Source organism: Nerophis ophidion, linkage group LG11 (assembly GCF_033978795.1).
Source record: "Nerophis ophidion isolate RoL-2023_Sa linkage group LG11, RoL_Noph_v1.0, whole genome shotgun sequence".
Classification (NCBI taxonomy): domain Eukaryota; kingdom Metazoa; phylum Chordata; class Actinopteri; order Syngnathiformes; family Syngnathidae; genus Nerophis; species Nerophis ophidion.
The window spans coordinates 33,061,689-33,082,538 of NC_084621.1; the positions used below are offsets into that span (position 1 = coordinate 33,061,689).

Here is a 20,850-nt window from a genome sequence, read left to right on the forward strand (position 1 = left end):
AAAGGACAAATGAAAAGAAAAAGAACATTCTCAAAATAATACAAAAAAAACAACAGCACACAAATACAGTTACAGAACATACACAGATCCAGTTACAAATAAAAGAAAGGACAAAGGCAAAGAAAAATGAAATTCTCCCAATAATACAATGAAATAACAGTATTCAGATACAGTTACAGAACATACGCAGATCCAGTTACAATAAAAGAAAGGGAAAAGAAAAAGAACATTCTCAAAATAATAAAAAAAAAAAATAACAGTACACAGATCCAGTTACAGAACATACGCTAAACCAATTGCAATGAAAGAAAGGAAAAGGGTAAAGAGAAAAAAAGTTCTCAAACTGACAACATGAAAGATTAACTCTTAAACCTAAAAAGTGACTTTACATGTTTCTTAAATGTTTTTTTTAACTGTGAATATTCCTAATATTTAAATGAAGTGTATTCCATAATTAAATTAAATTAATTAAAGGGACGGCGTGGCGCAGTGGAAGAGTGGCCGTGCGCAACCCGAGGGTCACTGGTTCGAATCCCACCTAGAACCAACCTCGTCACGTCCGTTGTGTCCTGAGCAAGACACTTCACCCTTGCTCCTGATGGTTGCGGGTTGGCGCCTTGCATGGCAGCTCCCTCCATCAGTGTGTGAATGTGTGTGTGAATGGGTAAATGTGGAAGTAGTGTCAAAGCGCCTTGAGTACCTTGAAGGTAGAAAAGCGCTATACAAGTACAACCCATTATTTATTTAAATGCCTCTGTATACAACAGTGCTTTTCATTGAATTAGTTATTGGTCGTGTTAAAGCAAGTAGACCTTGAGTTGAAGCTCTGTTTGAATCCTTGAATCCAATATTGTGTTTGCATACATTTTTTCATTTAAATTGTGTATACCTCATGTGTCAAGAAGGCAATGAAAATGTGTACACTTCCTGTGTCAAGAAGGGAAGGAAGGTTTTCGGAAAAAAATAATGGATAAGTAATTACATTTTGAGTTTAAAAATGATAGCTTGTGTAGTGTTAAGGAATTAGAAGTAATAAACATGTTAAAATAAGGCTAAAGATCTAATTAAATATTAAGAGTATAAAAAGGATACATGTTAATAATGAAATGTTTTAACATAATCAAACAATTTATACAAGTATTAAATGGATCAATTGTGTTGCGAACATTTTTGGTGGGAACTATATTTATGATTTTTTTCAGCCTTACATACACATGGAAACGGCATTCTGGCTGGCTTGAAACAATAGTTTTTCGGCAAGGTGTTCCAGAGTAGAAACGTCTGATAATGAACACATACCGGTAATAAAATAAATATCTGCAAGCAGTTACTTTTTGATAACCATGAAATCTGCCTTGCCAACAGCACGCCACAGCTGGTAACAACAATGGTAAACAGCAAGGCTGTGTTTGTGCTGTCTTTACTGCTATTAGCACTATGGCAATAAAATCTCATCAACTTTTAGCAAGTAGACGTGCAGCAGACAGACATACACATTTAATAATATTACACGTGTCACATTGTTTTAAATATTACCAGTTTACAACAATGTCAAGTTAGGACTACCAGAAGAACGAGTGATTCTTCTGTCATAGCCAATCTTTATATTCGATGGTTTTGGTTACTGCCAATGTACTCCAGATATCCTCAGAGCTGAAAAAATATTATAACCACACGTCTGAGGCCATTCAAATGCCCAGAATTGACTGCATTTGTTAAGGAGGTTTTTTTTTAACCATCTACTCAATAGTTAGGTCAATGGAGTTTTAAACGGATTTATTGTCTTTGTCTGTGTCTGGTTAAAGTGCCATTTGTGGTGAGGCTTTGTATCGCCAGTGACCCATTCCTATCTGGACTTGAGTTCTTGTTGATCTGACATTGTGCATTTCCTTTTTTTAAAGTGGCATCTGGACAGGGCCTTCAATCTTTTATTATAGGAGAGTTTTTGATAGTTGATGAGTTTAAGCTGCATCAAGTCTGTTCCTTTCTCCGGTCCTCCATTTAACTTAAAAGAGAACTGAACATTTTGGGGAATTTTGCCTATCGTTCACAATCATTATGAAAGACATGACGATGGATGTTTTGGTTTTATCCATCCATCCATCCATTTCCTACCGCTTGTCCAGTTTGGGGTCCCTGGAGCCTATCTCAGCTGCATACGGGCGTAAGGCGGTGTACACCCTGGAAGAGTCGCCACCTCATCGCAGGGCTGTATTTCTTTTGATGCATGCTAAATTTGAATTAAATATGATCAAAAGTCCGCTTTCAGTGGAGCCTATGGTAGTTGCTCTATTCTGCCTATAAAGCCCTTAAAACAACATCCAAACACCTCCATTAAGGTTTCATATACATGATGGTTTTGATATATAATTTAGTAACGGGCACATTTATAATAACATTTAATATTTACGTATTTTGCTCATTTTAAGCGTAAGTAATGAGAGCCAACAAACAATAATAAAACATCACTTCCTCTGCAAGGTCTGCTGTCATTAGGATGCTCCTATATTCCCATTTAGATTAAGAACAATTTATAATCCTCGCAAAGAAAAGCGAGGTTGAACCTCGTGTCTTTTCGTATTGTTCTTGCCAAATCCTGGGTCTAAATTGGCTGTCAAAGTGTACAAACTTGTCGGAGTATGTCTTCTTCCTTCTACTATCCAGCTGAGAGGCATGATTTAAGATCTACAATAAACTTTCACAAGCAAAGCGATGAAGTAGCTAATAAGTCTGTCGATCATGTCAACATTGGCACTCAAGCTTGTGATCATGGCGCCGTTATGAATAGGTTGTCTGCGTTAGTGCTTATAATAACAATACCACTAACACTTGAATAATATTTAAGTCACAAAATGTAAATGTAATATTGTTGGTGGCATTTGGATGTTTTTTCACTGGGTTTAATGGGCAAAATAGAGGACCTCTAATTGGCTGCAATGTAAACAGACTTTTATTTACAAGTTAGAATGCATTAAAAAATACATCCGTCATCTTATCTTATATGATTGTGAAGGATAAGCAAAATTTCAAAAAAAAAGTGGACTTCTGCCTCTTGAAAGGAGGGTCCTAATATCAGCATTATGTTTTGTCAGTTGTTCATTGCTGTCCGTTCCTATTAGCTTGACTATCTCATCTTGTAATTTTGGTTGGTAAACTTTATGATGCTGCAAGTGTGGTGTGATTTCTGCCTTACATTGGAATACATGTCTCAATGCTGTTGTCATCCACATTCTCCCACTTTTGAATGCAGAATGTTGGCCATCTGTGACACAAAGCCTACATGTGACATGAAGCCCAGTCACAATCTCAATATTAACTTATGAAAATACTTTATACTTGTGACAAACATCCGGGGGTTTTATAGACCCATATAAACTATCAGGGATGATTCTTTTGCCGAACGCATACAGTAAGTATTTAACTGGTTGTGAAAGATGGAGATGAAACACATCCACATCCAGATATATACACCTGAAGGATTGTTTGTTCCCTTAGAGTTCACGATTATCTGTTTTTGGTTGTGTTCCCACTTACCGTGTGGTTTGGTTAATATTAACTCTTCTCTGTGTGTCTTATTCCTACAGAAGCCTGGTGTGCTTGCAATTGATATAGTTTGACTTAAACCAGTTGACCCCTAACGATCCGACAAACCTATTCTCATACATAATCAGGCTTTAACACTGCCCACTCTTTACTTTACTCGGCGTGGTTTACATTATTGGAAAGTTTAGATTCCAGAATACAGTTATAACTCTTTGAACACAAAGGATTATTCCAAAACATGGACATGAATGCCAATCACTGTGGGAGCCTCACAGTGTTGCAGAAAAATAAGGTCATGTTGGGTTGACCTTAAGCTACCGTAATAAATGTATTCCAGTAAAATGGTTAGTCCACCTCTAACCTTAAACACACATACTTTCATAATTGTTGTCAAAGGCGCATCACTTTTACACAAAAAACGTATCGTGAATTTGGTGAGTATGGATAGCTTAGCATGGTGGCAGAGGTGTTAGTGCATGTGCCTCACAATACAAAGGTCCTGACTGAGTTCAATCCCGGGCCCGGGATCTTTCTTTGTGGAGTTTGCATGTTCTCCCCTTGACTGCGTGGGTTCCCTTTGAGTACTCCGACTTCCTCCCACCTCCAAAGACATGCTCCTGGGGATAGGTTGATTGGCAACACTAAATTGGCCGTAGTGTGTGAATTTGTGTGTGAATGTTGTCTGTCTATCTGTGTTAGCCCTGTGATATGGTTGCGACTTGTCCAGGGTGTACCCCGCCTTCCGCCCGAATCTAGCTGAGATAGGCTCTAGCACCCCCCGTAACCCCAAAAGGGGAAAACAGTAGAAAATGGATGGATGGATGGCTTAGCCACATGGTGCTACATAAACAACTATGTACTGTAAACATTTGATTGACACCTCACTCAAAACAATAGAACATTGTGCATCTAATTTCCTCTGGGACACAAGCCAAAATGTACCAACCAATTACAGCCAATCTTCATGGTGACTGATCCATTAAAGAGCCAATAAAATTGTGAAAATGCTGATAAGCTGGCTCATGACTGGGCTTTCGACGTTGGCACATAGAAGTTATGCGTAGGCACCGGAAACCAGTTCCATAATGGCACCGATGCCACCGTGAACGATATTATGATAATTAACTAAAATTTCACATTAAAGTTATTGTGTATAAAATAATCACAGTGATCATTGTTACTGTGATATTGTTGAAAGTGTTCAAAAAGTACTTACACACACAATTAAATCTTTTAACCAAGTATTGAAAAAAAACAACCAACTAATATGAATAAACACATTATTACAAAACCCACTATTTTTAATGTTTAGTTTTTTTGTGCCTCGTACAGTGTTTTAGTAATAGTCTGTTCTGTTGTAAAACTTGTAATGGCTAAGCTTTTATTGTTTTAAATATAAGGTTGTCACTTTAGGATTTATTTAAATGCAAAGTCTTTAACAATAAAATATTATACTACTATCTATTATTTGGTGTGCATTGTGGCTACCTACTCTGTTCAGCAGTGGTTGAACGTGCCGTAAAAACACCTCCGTCTCTTATTCCTCTAAGTATAGAACTCACTCTGTTCTAAGGCCCCGTTTACATTAATTCGTATAAGGTTATCCAAGGTAAATCACACCTAACCTTTTCTGTGTCCACACACAACAATGCCACTGTTTGAGACCCCCACTCCCTCTGTCCGCCGGCGCAACGCGACCTCGTACGCATGTGCATTATAATGTAACTTATCTGAACAATATCCAGTGTTGTGGTATTTCTGTTAACTGGAATCCCGTGTGCTGTGGGGCCCTAATGTAGTGAATCACACCTGAGACATCATAAATTAATCAAATCTTTATTAGACACGTAAACAATGTGATAAAGAACATTTAACATGAATCAATCTCCGCATCTAGATATCCGGTCAGGACATTCTTCACTCTTTTGCCTCCACCTTCATTGTCCATTCGTTTTTGGTGACTTAATATACTCTGGACCTAGACGTCGAGTCTGCGACATACATAGATAGATAGTACTTTATTGATTCCTTCAGGAGAGTTCCCTCAGGAAAATTAAAATTGGCGGACAATAACTGATACAGTCTGCTTTGCCAGTCCAAAAGCATTCGCTATTTTCCTCGACAGCCAGATAATACAAAGCACACGCTACCTTTTTAAATCACATACACGGGAGCTCGCATTCTCGTTGTCTCTCCTTTGACAAATGGACCAAGTTTTTTGCTTAGTAACATCACAGCTGACCCGGCCGGACATTCTCTTGCCGTCTGAGAAATGTTTTATCCCAAATAGCTGCAATCACTTTCTTTTAAGGTATTCATGTGTGATTTCCACAAATGTCTGTACATGTAGAAGAAGGAGAAACAGTGTGTCTTGATGACTCGCCTTCATATTTCCAGTGGTTAGCTCTGAGTTTTATTATGAAGCTGGCTGTGGCGTGTTCTTTCTGATGTCACTTCCTGTGTGGGCGAGGTCTTTCTGGCGTCACTTCCTCTCCGAACTCACTTTGTAAATGTTTAATGGGTCCATACAAAGCTAAGTGCCGGGGATTCAAGAATTAAACGGCAGATTTACCCGTGTAAAAATGTGTCCGAGTGTGGGGACCTTAAACAATAGTTTAGTGTGGCTGAAACGGGGCTTCTGCTAAAATTTGTTTAAGGGGTTAAACAACTTAGTATAGACATGTCCTAAGAGAGGTTCAGTGTGCACAAATTGAATATCATAGTTGCTCAGACAGTAATGTGTTTATGTAAGTTTAGTTTTCCGTTCATTTTATTTCGAACATGCATACAATACAATGTAATGCATCACATATTTCCAGTTGTTTCATGACAGCACGTCGGAAAAGGAGTAGGAAGAAGCTTACTTACTTAATTCCATCCCTTTTTATATCATCACAATTGTACCCCATTTTCTGGTTTTCTGTAACAGAACAGTGAATAAAAAAATAATAAACCATAGTAATTTGTATCTCAAAAGAAAAAAAAGGGTTTGAGATGTTCATAATAATTATTGTTCTGTGTACTTTAACAATGTAGTTTGAACAGTCTCTTAAACTGAATTACAGTGGTGCTTTGTTTATCCATTCCATAATTTTAACTACACATACTGATATGCTAAAGGTTTTAAGTGTTGTACAAGCCTACAAATGTTTTAAATTAGATTTTCCTCTAAGGTTATATTTCTTTTTGTTGAGAAGAATTGTTGTACGTTCGGTAGCAGATAATAGTTTGCTTTGTACATCATTTTAGCTATTTCCCAATGTACCAAATCGTTGAATTTCAATATTTGTGATTCAACAAATAAAGGGTTTGTATGTTTTCTATATCCCACAATATGTATTATTTTATTTATCTTTTTTGTAAGACCGTTACTGAATGAAGCGCACATTTAAAGTTGTTTCACCATATTTCTACAAAATAATTTAGATATGCTAACACCAGCGAGCAGTAAAGAATTTGAAGTGATTTTTGGTCCAAAACATGTTTTACTTTATTCATTATTAACGTGTTTCTTGCTACATTATGTTTTGTAATTTTTACATGAGATTTTCAGTTTGTTTTATCATCTATTATTACACCCAAAAATGTATTTTCTTTTACCCTTTCATTATATACTCTATCTATTTGTATTTGCGTTGAACTTTCCCTTCCACTGTTACCAAATAGCATTATTTTAGTTTTACTGAGATTCAAAGATAGTCTGTTTTTGTCACACCATTTTTGTAATTTGTTAATTTCTTCTGTTATTATTTTTAATTAGCTTTTGTGTGTTCTCTCTTGAACAAAAGATAGTTGATAGATTGGGGTATGTCGTTTAATGGGGAAATACGTTAAAAGTATTTTGTTTTCATGTTAGCATTTAAGCTACAAGCTGGGGCCACTCATTCTGTAAGTTATTAACAAATTGCAGTTATCGATATTTGGAATAATAATGTTTTCCATAATTTTAAAGGGAAACTGCACTTTTTAAAAATGTTTGCTTATTCAATCAATCAATCAATGTTTACTTATATAGCCCTAAATCACTAATGTCTCAAAGGGCTGCACAAACCACCACGACATCCTCGGTAGGCCCACATAAGGGCAAGGAAAACTCACACCCAGTGGGACATTGGTGACAATAATGACCCAGTGGGACGTCGGTGACAATGATGACTATGAGAACCTTAGAGAGGAGGAAAGCAATGGATGTCGAGCAGGTCTAACATGATACTGTGAAAGTTCAATCCACAATGGATACAACACAGTCGCGAGAGTCCAGTCCAAACACAGCAGCGAGAGTCCCGTTCACAGCGGAGCCAGCAGGAAACCATCCCAAGGGTAGCGGACCAGCAGCGCAGAGATGTCCCCAGCCGATACACAGAGGGACATAGAAGAAAAAGAAAAGAAACGGCAGATCAACTGGTCTAAAAAGGGAGTCTATTTAAAGGCTAGACTATACAAATGAGTTTTAAGGTGAGACTTAAATGCTTCTACTGAGGTGGCATCGCGAACTGTTACCGGGAGGGCATTCCAGAGTACTGGAGCCCGAACGGAAAATGCTCTATAGCCCGCAGACTTTTTTTGGGCTTTGGGAATCACTAATAAGCCGGAGTCCTTTGAACGCAGATTTCTTGCCGGGACATATGGTACAATACAATCGGCAAGATAAGATGGAGCTAGACCGTGTAGTATTTTATACGTAAGTAGTAAAACCTTAAAGTCACATCTTAAGTGCACAGGAAGCCAGTGCAGGTGAGCCAGTACAGGCGTAATGTGATCAAACTTTCTTGTTCTTGTCAAAAGTCTAGCAGCCGCATTTTGTACCAACTGTAATCTTTTAATGCTAGACATGGGGAGACCCGAAAATAATACGTTACAGTAGTCGAGGCGAGACGTAACAAACGCATGGATAATGATCTCAGCGTCTTTAGTGGACAGAATGGAGCGAATTTTAGCGATGTTACGGAGATGAAAGAAGGCCGTTTTAGTAACGCTTTTAATGTGTGCCTCAAAGGAGAGAGTTGGGTCGAAGATAATACCCAGATTCTTTACCGTGTCGCCTTGTTTAATTGTTTGGTTGTCAAATGTTAGAGTTGTATTATTAAATAGAGTTCGGTGTCTAGCAGGACCGATAATCAGCATTTCCGTTTTTTTGGCGTTGAGTTGCAAAAAGTTAGCGGACATCCATTGTTTAATTTCATTAAGACACGCCTCCAGCTGACTACAATCCGGCGTGTTGGTCAGCTTTAGGGGCATGTAGAGTTGGGTGTCATCAGCATAACAGTGAAAGCTAATACCGTATTTGCGTATGATGTCACCTAGCGGCAGCATGTAGATGCTGAAGAGTGCAGGGCCAAGGACCGAACCCTGGGGAACTCCACACGTTACCTTAACGTAGTCCGAGGTCACATTGTTATGGGAGACACACTGCATCCTATCAGTAAGATAAGAGTTAAACCAAGACAGGGCTAAGTCTGACATACCAATTTGTGTTTTGATACGTTCTAATAAAATATTATGATCGACGGTATCGAAAGCAGCGCTAAGATCGAGGAGCAGCAACACAGATGACGCATCAGAATCCATCGTTAGCAATAGATCATTAGTCATTTTTGCGAGGGCTGTCTCCGTGGAGTGATTTGCCCTGAAACCGGATTGAAAGGTTTCACATAGATTGTTAGACGCTAAGTGTTCATTTAACTGCTCCGCAACAATTTTTTCAAGGATTTTTGAAATAAAGGGAAGGTGAAACACTGGTCGGTAATTTACCATGAGGTCAGGATCGAGGTTAGGTCTTTTAAGAAGAGGATGAATAACCGCTTTTTTGAATGCTAGGGGAACAGTGCCCGAGGAGAGTGATAAGTTTATAATATTTAGCACTGATGGACCTAATAATACAAAAAGCTCCTTGATCAGTTTCCCAGGAAGAGGGTCAAGTAAACATGTTGTCTGTTTTATTCCATTTACACGTTGTAACAATTCCTCTAATGTTATTTCCTCAAAACGAGAGAAACTATTTTGGAGGGCAGTATCCGCCGTATATACAATCGTGTCAGTGTTAATAGAACCCCGTTGTAGCTGGGACGCATTGTCTTTAATCTCCTTTCTAATGACTTCAATTTTCTTACTAAAGAATTGCATAAAGTCATCAGCTGAGTGGGTTGAGCTACTGGAAGGAATCCCTTGTTGGCTTAGCGATGCTACCGTACTAAACAAAAATTTAGGATCGTTTTTATTACGGTGGATGAGATTTGAGTAATATTTAGATTTAGCTAAGGTAAGCATGCGTTTATAAGTTATTAAACCATCACTCCATGCTTGATGGTGCACCTCAAGTTTAGTCGTGCGCCATTTGCGTTCCAGCTTTCTACATAATAATTTCTGAGCTCTAGTTTCTTCTGTAAACCACGGGGTGCGCTTTTTTGGAGCCTTTTTTAACTTTAGCGGTGCTATGTTATCAATGGTTTCGCGCAGGGCGTCGTTAAAGTTGTTAGTGAGGTTATCAATAGAGCCCACATACTTTGGGAATGGTGCCATTACCGAGGGCAGTAGGTCAGCAAGAGTTGTCGTTGTGGCTGTATTAATGTTGCGGCTGCTATAGCAGGTATTATTATTATTAGTTTGACGAACATGCGTCTGAACCTCGAATTTTATAAGGTAATGATCGGACAATACTTTAGTATACGGGAGTATCGTAACTTTGGAAACGGTGATGCCCCTGACAAGCACTAGGTCTATCGTATTACCGTTGCGATGCGTGGGTTCATTTATTATTTGTGTGAGACCACAGTTATCAATTACAGTCTGGAGCGCTACGCACGGTGGGTCCGATGGGGTATTCATATGGATATTAAAGTCCCCCATTATGATTATATTATCGGCGTGTGTCACTAGATCAGCAACGAACTCTGAGAATTCATTAATAAAGTCCGAATAGGGCCCTGGGGGACGGTAGATAACAGCCAGGTGTAGAGGCAGCGGTGTGACAGACCTCATAGTAAGCACCTCAAACGATTTATATTTATTATTTATGTTAGGACTAAGGTTAAAGTTTTCGTTGTATATTAGTGCGACCCCCCCACCCCTTTTGAGTGGACGGGCAATATGCGCATGTGTAAAGTTAGGAGGACATGCCTCATTTAGCGCAAAAAAGTCGTTTGGTTTAAGCCAGGTTTCGCTGAGAACGATGACGTTAAGATTGTTGTCTCTGATAATATCATTAACTAACAACGTTTTAGGAGACAATGATCTTATGTTTAAAAAAACTATATTATAGGTAGTGGGCTGTTTTAGGGAGTTTTTGATCAAATTATCCGTAGTAGCAATATTAATAATGTTGTGTTTATTATGCCCAGTGCATTTAGTATAGTTACGACCATATCTAGGAATTGATACGACAGGAATTTTCCGATTGTTTGATTGTTGCTTTGATAAACTGCACGCATCATGGTTAGCCACCTCAGTAACGGGGATTTTCCGATTGTTTGTTTGTTGCTTTGATAAACTGCACACATCATGGTTAGCCACCTCAGTAACGGGGATTTTCCGATTGTTTGTTTGTTGCTTTGATAAACTGCACGCATCATAGTTAGCCACCTCGGTAAAACACATGTCCAACTCTGAAACACTCAAAGCAGAAAAAACTTGTTCTAATTTAACTGACTCCTTACCCAGACCAGTAGTCTCGCATTTTCCATCTAAATCCGTCTTCAGGATGGAGGAAAGTGGTGTTCTGTGGGGATTAGCCTTCTGCTTTGTTTTAAGCCCCGCTCGGCATCCGCGTTTCCGATCACACCGCTGGCGTCTGCTCCGTAGACGGCCCCCGCTGCTACTAGACTCCCCTGCTTCACAGGCCGCTGGATGTAGCCGCCGATGTATTCCCATGCTAGTTAGCAAGTCTAGCACGCAAGTGTCTATCAGTCCAAAACGGCCCGATTCGTCCACATCCAGAAGTGTCTGGCGGTCGTACGTGATCACGGAGTGACCACGATGCGAGCCAGCCATAAAGTTTGTGGAATTGTCCGGTATTTCTGCCAAATGTTCCATCTTTAGCAGGAGCTCCTCGAGAGCGCAGCCCGTCCGGGCGCCGCCATCTTGGATCAGATTATTGTTCATAATCATTATGAAAGACATGACTACAAATGGATTTCTTTTGAATGCATTCTAAATATTAAATAAATGCGATCAAAAGTCTGCTTACAATGGAGCCTACAGGAGCCGTTCAATGCTGCCTATAAAGCGCCTAAAAAACCTTAAATACCTCCATTAGGATTTTTTAAATACATTATGTAATATAGTAACAGGCACATTTATAATAATTAATATTTAGGTATTGTGATCTTTTTAAGCATACTAGGTTAGTATTCAAATATGCATCACAGTGTTTGCTTTTTTTCCCTTCATCACTGATTTCTACTCACTGCAGGCTTTGAGAGCCAACAAACAAAATAAATCATCACTTACTGTATAAGGTCCACTGTCATTAAGATGCAGACTGCAAGGATGTTCATATATTCCCATTTAGATGAAAAATGTCTCTTAATCCTCGTGAAGAAATGGGGTGGGAGAAGGTGGGGGACCAAGTGCTTTTCGTGTCGTCCTCGCCAGTTCCAGGTCCTATATGGCTGTCAATGTGTCCCAACTTGTCAAATTATATCAACAGCAATCTTCTGTCTAGGTGAGAGGCATGATTTAGGATCTACAATGAATGTGCATGATTCCAAGAGAGACAGGTGGTAGAAAATTAATGGATGGAATAGACTTAAAGGGAGCAGGGGAACGAGGAACCAGCTGATTAGTCGATGATGTAAACATTAGCACACAGGAAGTGAACACTGCGCCGCCATTAATAGTTTGTCTGTTATAATATTAATATCACTAATACTAGGTCAGTATGCAAGTCACGAAATGTAAAAAGAGTATTGTTGGCGCTTTTTGAATGGTTATCAACTTTTATGGGCAGAATAGTGGAGCTCTCATTAGCGCAGTGGAATTGTATTTAATATTTAGAATTGTGAACCCTAGGAAAGGTTCCAAAATTAGAGTGTCCGCCCTGAGAACGGTAGGTTGTGAGTTCAAACCCCGGCTGAGTCATACCAAAGACTATAAAAAAGGGTTCCATTTCCTCCCTGCTTGGCACTCAGCCTCAATGGTTGAAATTGGGGGTTAAATCACCAAAGATGATTCCCGGCCACGGCCACCGCTGCTGCCCACTGCTCTCCTCACCTCCCGGGGGGTGATCAAGGGTGATGGGTCAAATGCAGAGAATAATTTCGCCATAGTGTGTGTGTAACAATCAATGTCACTTTAACTTTAACTAGCTTTAAAAGTGCAGTTTTTCCTTTAATGTAAATGGGTCCTATTATGCAAAAGAGTGTATAGTTCTAACTTGTATCCGTCAGGAGACTCCATATGGAAGTGGAGCCACGTAAATAAGACCTCTTAAAAAAAAGCGCAACCTGAAGAGGCAGTCAGAAACCAGCTTGAAGGTGGTCTGTAAAACAATATATGCAACATTTTGACCAAAGAACCACCATTACATGTTATGTAGACCTCAAGAGAGTGTTAAATGTAGAAATTGTTTTTATTATGACCCGTTTAAAAAAGTATTACTAACTGCAGCGAGTTTTATCGCGGTTATCATTAATATTGTTTATCGTTACATCCCTAACTACTACCAAATTAGAACATTATAAATAGGGACTGTACCCAAGCTGGTATATTTAAATTCCTTATTATTGTTTTGGAGTTTTGCAACATTTAACTTGAGCTGACCAGTGATTTCAATACTTCAATAATATAATAATAGTAATGGATTAGATTTGTGAAGCACTTTTCTAGACACTCAAAGAGCTTCATAGAACTGAGACCCATCATTCATTCACTCCACATTTACACATTGATGATGTTAAGCTACATTTGTAGCTGCAAATTTGCACCTAAGGCTCCTCCGACCACCACCAAATATTTATTCACATACATACACCAGTGTGAATATAAAACACATATAAAAAAAATACTTATTGTGTACTTTATATTTTTTCTTCACTATAAATAACTTTGGAGAGTGTGCACAAGATTGTCTCAAATTCTCAAAAAAGCAATTTCAAAGAATATAATGCCTTGTGAATTGATGTTGCAAACCATAATCGATTAAATCGATCTACTTCTATTTTCGTTTTGGTTACTACTGTTTACATTAGCACCGGTGCCATTATAAAATTGGGTTATAGTACCCATCCCTAGTTGATTTGAGTTGGAAAAATTAACTTGAGGGTTGCAGGTTCGATCCCCACTTCCGCCATCCTAGATACTTCTGTTGTGTCTTTGGGCAAGACACTTTACCCACCTGCTCCCAGTGCCACCCACACTGGTTTAAATGTAACTTAGCTATTGGGTTTCACTATGTAAAGCGCTTTGAGTCACTAGAGAAAAAGCGCTATATAAATATAATTCACTTCACTTCACTTCACTTCACTTCATTCCAGCCAACTTGTAGGTGCAGTAATTGCTTGTTGTCTTTATAAATAAATGAATTTTTTTAACTTTTGTTAATCGATATTGATCGTTTTGTGTCTCATTGCGACGCGTTTAAGAATCATGTTCTCCTGGCCCACCCTTTGTGAAAAGGAAGCAATCAAACTGGGTTGCAGACCAAGTGTTTGATTCTTAGCGAACTGTTACATTGTTTAATTTTTTGAAAGTACAGCCATCTATCATTTGAACCAATCAGGTTGAATGAAGCACAAATGTCCTAATGATAATAACCACAGGCACTAAACAAATATAACTAGGAATTCACTCATGTCCTCTGTATGGTATGTATTCAGATGGCACATCAGCTGTTTGCTTACCTGACTGATTCTTATTAAAAATCTCAATGGCGTCCATGTGGGTAGCACGGTGAAAGAGGGGTTAGTGCGTCTGCCTCACAATACGAAGGTCCTGCGTAGTCAGGGGTTCAATCCCGGGAACGGGATCTTTCTGTGTGGAGTTTGCATGTCCTCCCCGTGACTGCGTGGGTTCCCTCCGGGTACTCGGGCGTCCTCCCACTTCCAAGGACATGCACCTGGGGATAGGTTGATTGGCAACACTAAAATTGGCCCTGGTGTGTGAATGTGAGTGTGAATGTTGTCTGTCTGTCTGTGTTGGCCCTTCGATGAGGCGGCGACTTGTCCATGGTGTACACCGCCTTCCGCCCAATTATAGCTGAGATAGGCACCAGCGCCCCCCGCCACCTCAAAGAGAATAAGCGGTAGAAAATGGATGGATGGATGGATGGCATCCATATTTTTTATCATCTCAATTTTTGGTTCACCAAAGTACGTTTTTGTGAACAAAAAAAGAACAGAGCAATCTTATGTTGGTAATTTCTGAAAATTCAAAAGTGAATTTCAGATCTTTGCATTGTTGTTTTTGGTCCCAATTGCTGATGAAGAGATCGTCTTTGCAGGTGATGGTTTTGCATTGTTGTTTTTGGTCCCAATTGCTGATGAAGAGATCGTCTTTGCAGGTGATGGGCCTCTCCACCCCCGGACAAGCAGAAATCACTAGTTTGGACTCAGGCAACATTGATGACGTGCTTAGTAAGACATCACAGAACATAACTTTCTAAACTGGAATCATATCCCTAAATGTGTGTTCATTAATGTGCGTGTGCGTGTGCGTGTGCGTGTGCGTGCGTGCGTGCGTGCGTGCGTGTGTGCGTGTGTGTGTGTGTGTGTGTGTGTGTGTGTGTGTGTGTGTGTGTGTGTGTGTGTGTGTGTGTGTGTGTGTGTGTGTGTGTGTGTCTCTCTCTGCAGACAATGCCGGGGTTTCCTTAGTAAACTTTTATGCAGACTGGTAAGTCACTTGCTCTCCTGGAATGTCTAACGACGTCAACATTGTTGGAATTCCACTTGTAAGGCAAATGTTTGCTACCAATGTAAGATAGAAAGTGAATGCAGTGGAACCTCTACAGTCCAACACAATCCGTTCCAGGACACTGGTTGACGTTCACAGTTTGAAAAATGTTTCCAATTGAGATTACTGTAAATTGAAATAGTCTGTCCAGGTGTAATTCCATCAGTCAGAACAAAGTGTAAAAGGGTTGCAAGGATCTTCTAAGACAAACTGAACAGTTTGATTCAATGTCCTGTGAATACAATGACCAGAATCAATGAGAATATATAAATAGGTATCTAAAAATATGTTTAACATCTGTATTGCTGTATTGCATCAAAAATATCACATTGTCTTTCATTGGAAACATTTTATTAAAACACAGTTAGGTAATGAAAGAAGCAACCTGATTAGCAGACCCCCCCACCCCCCCCCCCCCCCCACCCCGTTTTCTTGGCTCAGGTGCAGATTTAGTCAGATGCTCCATCCCATTTTCGAGGAGGCATCTAACATCGTGCGGGTGGAGTTCCCCGAAATGAAGCAAGTGGTGTTTGCACGTGTTGACTGCGATCAACATTGTGAGTATTGGCTGCTTTTCCCTTCCCACTGTGTTCTATGCAACACACCACACAGTACTCAAGTCAGTGTAGTTTTTAATGGGCCGTTCTGAGAAGTAGACTACATCTCCCATAATCCCCTGGGCTCTGCGGGCGAGCAAAAGAATAACTCCTGGAACCTTCTGCAATGTTTAAATCAGGAGTATGGGCACATTTTGGTTTTGCAGTAAACAAAAACAATTAAGGAGAAAACGTGGTTGGAGTCTCTCGCCGGTCCTACAAATTATTAGACAAGCAGCTCTTTCCTTTTTGCCTAATTCCTCATGTGTGAGTGCAGACCTGCAAAAAATACTGTGGCGTTATGGACAAAATACAATATAAAATATATCAACTTGGCCAACAATAGACCTTTTCATACTGTCGTTATACCACAAAAATGCATTTTGTTGACACATTCTAGCTGTCCACAGATTTAACAGCGACAAGCAAATGACTGCGTCCTCAACGCAATGTAGCATTCTCTCTGGTGGCTAATGTCCCTCCACAGTGCAAAGCCACTTCTGCATCAGCATTTCTTGCCTCCTAGGCAGCAAATAAACTAAGTTTTTTACACCTATTATTATCATCACTGGAGGACGCGGAATAACTCAACATCCCACACTACACGACGCAGGAGGACATGTTATCCGCATGCAAGAGCTCTTGAATGTTGACAAATTGGCTGAATTGATACAAGTATATACAGTAATAATTTCAAGTAGTATAGTATCAGGTCGCTACCACAGTAGTTACATCGCATTTTTTTTACTATTAATATATATTTGTTCGGTTTTGTTATTGTTTATAGACTCATGAATTAAGTCGTTGGACACAAGAGGACTTGAAGGGCAAGAACTGAGAATGGAATGATTCGTTTTAACAACGACTCGATTCTATTATTTGAAGTTGCTGATATGATTCAGGGTCTCTAACTACACGATCGGTCCAAGCATGAGCAAAGACTACGTCACTTGCTGGACTATCAATTTTTTGCGACGTTACATTCAGTGATTTTTGAATGTTTTAATAATGGTTTGTATAAAATAATTACAAGAATATAAACACGATCATGTAGTAGATTTAAAAGAATCAGGGATTATTATCGCAACATTTTCAATGTAGTAGATTCAAAAGAATCAGGGATTATTATCGCAACATTTTCAATGTAGTAGATTCAAAAGAATCGGGGATTATTAACACAACATTATCGAACACTTTCACTCTTCTGTCATTGTAATGAATGAGGCACGGGGGCACCACTGATTTCCATCGCATAATTTATTTTTAAAATGTTGGTTTTATTTTTTTTAATTTTCAAATGTTACTCAAATCTATACCTGAGGCCCAACAAAAATGTTACTTTTAAATTATCAGTATTGTGAATGGATGTATTTGATGTATATAAAGTAGTAAAAAAAATGTATTTGCATTTAAGGCCGCTGAGCATATACCAGATTATATATTGTGATTTATATTGTTATCGAAGGAGGCTGCAATATATATTGCAATACAGGTTTTAGGCCATATCGCTCATCTTTACCATCCGCTAAAAATATTCTTGATGTAAAACCAAGAAGCTAAAAAGGCCAAATATCAATTTGTGAGATATTTACATTATTAAAAGTTCATAACCAAGAAGCTAGAAAGGCCACATATCAATTTGTAAGATAGTTTCATTATTAAAAGTTCAATAGTCAGTTTCTGAGAATCAGCCTTCTCCAAACTAAAACAAAAAAGTCCACTATGAACTTAGCTGTAGTAGACTTGTTACATTGGTAGATGTTTACATTTTCCTTTTAATGACACTCAGCTAAACATAGTCTATGTGTGTTTGGTTGTAACTTTAAACAGGGGAAGTTTCCTGCACCATTCTGTACACAAAAAAATACCTGTTTGTAGTAATAAATATGATTACAAGATTTGAGCATTATGTAGGTTGTGGTAAATTACAGTAATTGTGTCCATGCCTAACATTCCTGCCACTTTATTTTACAATACTGCAATAATACCTGGCCTTAATACCCTGACAATATCGTTGCATGAGATTTTGATATCATTAAATTTTTAACATTAATTTGTCATTTTTATGAAGTTGATTTAAAATTGTGCATGCACTAATGTGTTGTTGATTGGGTTTTGTCATGCTGCAGAAGCAACAAGTCAGTATGGAAGACACTAAACAGCACGTTGATCCTCAAGAGTACTCATAAGATTTCTTCAGAGTTGGCAGGTCTGGCAATGTTTTCCAGCCGAGTGTACACCGAAATAGAAATATCGATAAAACAATATCAATATATAAGGTTAGTTGCATGAAAAAAGGCATTTGCACTGTGATACAATCTAGCAAAACTGGAAGTGATCACTAAGCAATGGAGAGACAAGTTAACCGCTAATCACGTAGCACAGAATTATTTTGGTTGCGCCATCTTGCTGTCTCATTGATTATTTGCTAGGAGTGAGAGAAGAAACTAAAAATGAGTGCTACAGAGATTGAAGAAATTATGGATAAAACAGGAAAAGTCACCTCAACAGTACAACACCTTTATGCATTTTCGGACTGTAGTCTTGTCAAACCTTGTCTGCTCCCTTTTTAGAAACAACATGTAGGAACTTTATAAATAAAATTAATTACACAATATAACAAATGTGCTACTTTAAAATAATTGTAAGTTGATCCAATAATATTTAAATGAATACTGCATAAAATAAATTCCTTTCCACACTTAAACAGACCAAATTAAATGTTACACAGCCGTAACTTCCTGGAACTTAACCTGCAAGTAATAGTTATTTTCAGGTTTCTATGTTTACATTTTCACTCTTTGCACAATTTTGTTACACTTTACACATTCCTTACATATTATAGATTTATAATAGCTTACATATTCCTTTTTTTTGTACTTTTATTTCTAAGAGGATATTGTCAAGTGTTCAATGTGATAGAATTGTGCTTACCGTGATTGATTGTTTCCCATGGTTGTGTTGACATTTCATTTCCAAATTTCTGCCTTGATAGCTGAGGGGATTATAGTCGGAGAGGAAGGTTACATTTAACTTTTTATACATTTTTTTATTGGCGCTTATTTCCGATAAGTCCCATAAAATTGTTTTATTATCGATATCGACCAAGATAAAATACTTACTTGTAATACAGTTTTCAGCCATATCGCCTGGCCCTTTTGCTGTATTAATTTTATGTCATACCTATTAAATAATATGTTTTTCACAATTTGTAATTATGGCCACGTTTCAAATCTGGCCATCGTCTCGCAGACGATAATGACAATTTATTGATGCATATCGTTGTTTTTTCAATTCCGTCATCTTTCATGTTACATACACAAAATGGAAAAGTACCCCCCCCACACACACGCACACATACACACCATATTTAATGGACATACAGACAAAAAGATGGCCGCCACACCAAAGTGTAACGCAGACACAAACAACCGGCCGCAGCCTTTTGAGATAAAGCGAATTAAAGAGAATTATTGATGACCCACAAAACTGTTTGAAGACTAATGACAAAACTGTTTTTTCCTATGAAGCCTGGAAGGCTTAGAGGCGCCCCGCAGGGAGATTGACACCTGCCTAAGGAACACACACATGCACACACACGCACCAACAAACACACAGTCGGCGAGTGTGTACACAGCGAATATTTACCCTTAGTGGGGGGGCTTTCATGTGGGAGATCAGAGCCCAGAGCTGTCTGAAGGTTGTGTTTGCAGCCGTGTGGTTTAACTGCACCGCCACCGCCGCTCATCTCGTTTTATACTTTACACCTCTTCATCAATCGATTTCTTCCTCTCTAACTTCTCCTCCCGCCTTTGCGTAGCGGATATAGCCCAGCGCTACCGCATCACCAAGTACCCCACGCTGAAGCTGTTTCGCAACGGGATGATGATGAAGAGGGAGTACAGAGGTCAGAGGTCAGTGGCGGCCATTGCCGACTTCATACGCCAGCAGCAGGTGGACCCTGTAAAGGAGATTCACTCGCTGGAGGAGCTGAAAGCCGTGGATGTGAGTGGCAACAACGCATTAATTAGATTTTCCTCTACATTGGACATTTAAACATGTTCACTGCCATACAAACTTAAAGGGGAACATTATCACCATTTCTGAAGGGTTAAAACCAATAAAAATCAGTTCCCAGTGGCTTATTTTATTTTTCAAAGTTTTTCTCAAAATTTTACCCATCATGCAATATCCCGAAAAACGGCTTCAAGGTGCCTGATTTACACCATCGCTATATCCCCCCGTCTAGTGTCCTGTGACGTCACTGCGTGAAGCCACCAGAAAAAAACATGCCGGATTGCACAGAAAGATATAGCATAGTAGCTCGGATTCAGACTCGGATTTCAGCCCCGCAAGCGATTCAACAAATAACGCATGTATTGAAACGGATGGTTGTAGTGTGGAGGCAGGTACCGAAAACGAAATTAAAGAAGAAACAGAAGCTTTTGAGCCATATCACAACAGACAGCGGCACGGGAGGAAGCGCGGACAAATTCGGCAATCGCCTTCTAACCAACGATTAGTATGTGTTTGTTTGGCATTAAATGTGGGTGGAGGGAAAGGTTGGATGCAAATATAGCTACAAATGAGGCATAATGATGCAATATGTACATACAGCTAGCCTAAATAGCATGTTAGCATCGATTAGCTTGCAGTCATGCCTTGACCTAATATGTCTGATTAGCACACTCCACATAAGTCAATAACATCAACAAAACTCACCTTTGTGATTTCGTTGACTTTATCGTTGGAAATGCATCTGCTTTGAGTGTCGCAGGATGTCCACACATTCTTGCCATCTCTGTCGTAGCATAGCTGTCGTCGGTAC

At 39.0% G+C, this 20,850-nt stretch overlaps 1 protein-coding gene across 2 annotated transcripts in view; it reads left to right on the top strand.

The window, feature by feature from the left end:
* erp44 (endoplasmic reticulum protein 44) overlaps positions 1-20,850 on the top strand; it is a 51,313-nt gene that overhangs the window by 3,359 nt on the left and 27,104 nt on the right. Inside the window, exons 2-5 of one of the 2 annotated variants that reach the window (XM_061915688.1) lie at positions 14,978-15,110; positions 15,327-15,366; positions 15,868-15,983; positions 19,843-20,027. In XM_061915688.1, coding sequence (XP_061771672.1) covers positions 14,978-15,110; positions 15,327-15,366; positions 15,868-15,983; positions 19,843-20,027 — 474 coding nt within the window. The remainder of the gene's footprint in view (positions 1-14,977; positions 15,111-15,326; positions 15,367-15,867; positions 15,984-19,842; positions 20,028-20,850) is intronic. The other variant, XM_061915689.1, reaches the window with a different exon arrangement.